The sequence below is a fragment of the Octopus bimaculoides genome, chromosome 11, assembly GCF_001194135.2.
Source record: "Octopus bimaculoides isolate UCB-OBI-ISO-001 chromosome 11, ASM119413v2, whole genome shotgun sequence".
NCBI classification, from domain to species: Eukaryota; Metazoa; Mollusca; class Cephalopoda; order Octopoda; family Octopodidae; genus Octopus; species Octopus bimaculoides.
The window spans coordinates 65,154,375-65,157,484 of record NC_068991.1 but is presented as its reverse complement, the minus strand read 5'-3'; the positions used below and the strand labels follow the sequence as shown (position 1 = coordinate 65,157,484).

General features: G+C 37.6%; 1 protein-coding gene across 1 annotated transcript in view; it reads left to right on the top strand.

The window, feature by feature from the left end:
- The window catches only part of LOC106882850 (uncharacterized), a 191,012-nt gene that overhangs the window by 105,306 nt on the left and 82,596 nt on the right, over positions 1–3,110 (top strand). Inside the window, exon 7 of the mRNA XM_052971999.1 lies at positions 490–722. Within this exon, the coding sequence (XP_052827959.1) occupies positions 490–722 (233 nt within the window). The remainder of the gene's footprint in view (positions 1–489; positions 723–3,110) is intronic.

Here is a 3,110-nt window from a genome sequence, read left to right as displayed (position 1 = left end):
TGGCCGCATCTCTGTACATGGCTCGCACAGCTCTCACTAGCCATTCTTCTATCCCAAGTTTCCTCATTGACCACCAGATAAGGGATCGGGGGACCCTGTCAAAGGCTTTCTCCATGTCAAATATATTCTCCATCTCAATATATTGAAATTGTTCATATTAGTCTCATCTCTTTCATTCCTTCACAGTACCTCTCTCCCTAACATCTCAGCTGTTTTTCTTTTCACTCTCTTGTCTCTTTCCACTCTATCTTCTGATCCCTCCCATCTTTCTCTCATTAAAAAAAAAACCTAAGTCCAAAAAAAAACATCAACTTAAAAAAAAAAAATTGAATATATCATCTATTTAGAAGGACCATAGTTAAAATTATCAACAATTACAGACATGTTTTCATGACAAACATCATGATAAACTCTACTTTTCCCTTTGTAAAACCCAACGCTATTGGTTTTTCATGTAATCTTTTGATGTTTTTTTTTTTCGTTTTCCAGATAAATGAAACAGTTCCATTAATGGGCCGTTCAGGAATTCTTGGTGAACAGAAAAACAATTTCTTCAAGGATGTGGCCTGTGGTAAAGGTGCTATGTCTGCCTATACTTACACAATAACACAGTCGGGCTTGCTTTGTGAGTTCAATGAGAAACGTTTGCTTGAAAAATGGGTTGAGTTACGGGTGAGTATTCACATTCCACCATATAAATTATCTTTAGCATGCGGAACGAAGTGCGATTCACTTACCTCTTGGATTCTCTTACAGTGTCTACTTTCCAGCTAGGTTACATCCGAAGGCGCTCTACCTGCCTAACTTCTTGCCAGAACCTAACAACACATTCCCTCTTGATCACACGTCCACACACGTCTGTGCACCATGACTGCCCCAAAGCAAAGAGGCCCACACTGGTCCTCCTTATGAGAAGCCCATGCTGATCCTACTTATGCTCATGTGACCTCCCTCGCTGCTGTGGCCACCTGGTAGGGTCCCTCAGCTGCTGATGTCACTGACCCTATACTTCTGGTTCACCTCATCCCCACATTATCTATCAATTGTTTAGAACATTTATGTGTGTACATACATATGCATGTGGGCCTGAGTGCACACACACACACACACACACACACACACACATGTTCTTGTGTCTATGCACACACGTCTGTACTTGTGTGTGTTTTAACAGCCAAATTCTTTAACAAGACCTGTTTTACAGGCCTAGAGGATAAGGATATTACTATCTTGTTTTATTGGCATTGTGGGGAGCAAGGATTATATGAGGTAGTTAGTGAAGTCGGTGTGGGGCAGTGGTGTGGGTACACTTAGAGATTATACAGTTTGAAATGGGTGTGCTGACTGGTTTGGGGGTATTGACAGACAGCAACTAATCACCATATTTACTTGTGAATAAGTCCAAATATTTTATACTTGATGTTTAAGTAGAAAAATTGGGGTACGGCATATATCTATGAAAGGGAAAACTTTTGTACCAAGATTTAGCACTAAATTAGGGGTGTGACTTACATGCAAGTAAATATGTTAGTTCAGTGTCAAGGATGGCTGTTGGGATAGTGATAGAAAAAGCAGAAGAAAGGTAGACCAGAAGTACTAGAGTTTTGGAGGCTGCTTTTGAATATGGTCTGCTGAATTTTCATTCACATCAATGTTAGATGAGTGGTGTTGGTTTGGGAGTGGGGAAAATGATGATCATAGCCTCTAACATGATTCAGAGACCAATTGCTAAGTTGTAGCATAAAGGAGTTTCACTCGAATGAAGAAGTTCTGAAAGATTTCATTTGTATTTCATATTGTAGGTTGTTTGTGTTACAAATTGTATAATATTTGGGTTTGGAAGAGAATACTTTGTGGCTGGAAAACTGGAGAAGTTATATGATCTGAAATGCAATACACGCACACACACACATGTATATATAATATGGAAATAAATATTTTGTAGATGCAACCAGAACATTATCATAACATACTGACTTCAGCAAAGGACTTGGAGAAGGAAATATTCATATTTCTGTGTGTGTGCATGCACACGCACACACACACAGTAATGTAAAAGCAGTTACTATGTAACATAAAGATGTGAGTGTATGTGGGGTGCACAAATACATAAATGATTTGTTGGTTGGGTAATGTTAGTTTGAAGAAAATAGGGCTGATACAGATGGCTTTCAAAGATGTGTGAGAATTAAATTAAGAAAGGCTTGGAAAAAGGGAGGGATTGTGAATAAAGAGCGTTTCAGGTGAGAATGACGGAAGTTGTATGTTTTGATTTTAAACAGCTTAAGTTGGTAGATAATGTGTTTAATGATGCTGGAGACGTTAGAAGTGCTTATTTTGACAGATTCAGCTGTTGATGGTATGAAGGTAAAAGGAAATAGAACAAAATAGACACAGTCAAACTCTTAGACTTCAGTTACATTTGCCTTGACTTTCAATTAGTTTTACACATTTATGGAGCCTCTCTTAGTATCAAACTAAACATCAAACTACAAACAGGGGAGTCTCGAAATAGCAACCAAAATCTCCCTCAAAATCATGCACTATTGTATTATGTATAACAAAAAAACGACAAAGCTCGTTAGATAATGAAAGTTGTAGTTACTCTAAAAAGTCAGATTGATCATGACAGGAATACTTTAGGTCTACTGGATCGTTGCTGACCTGAAGTTAAACAACAACAACAACTAGAATATTAGGAATGTTTGTAGAAGTCTTCATCAGCGTTCATAGTTATGTCAGCTGGCTTGACTCAGCTTGATTCTGCAGCGTCATGTGTAGTGGTTGATCATTTGATTTCTGCTTGACCATTTCCTAACATTAACAGCTTTTTTTTTTTTTTAATGGTGGGGTGGTTGGGGAGGGGATTACCTGTATTTGTAAGCAATAACTTCACTGGACATTTAAGTTCAATAAAACTGTCAATGCATCTCTGTATATTTATTACAACTAGTCTAATATTCAGCCTGTGGACACAGAGAATTCAATGCAAACAGTAAATTTTCATTTATATACTTTAATTGAATATTCAAGTAAATTAAATCAATTTCACTGTACACAGTAACCTTATGGCACTCTGAAAGTTTTAGGTTCAAATTCCTCTTAGTCTT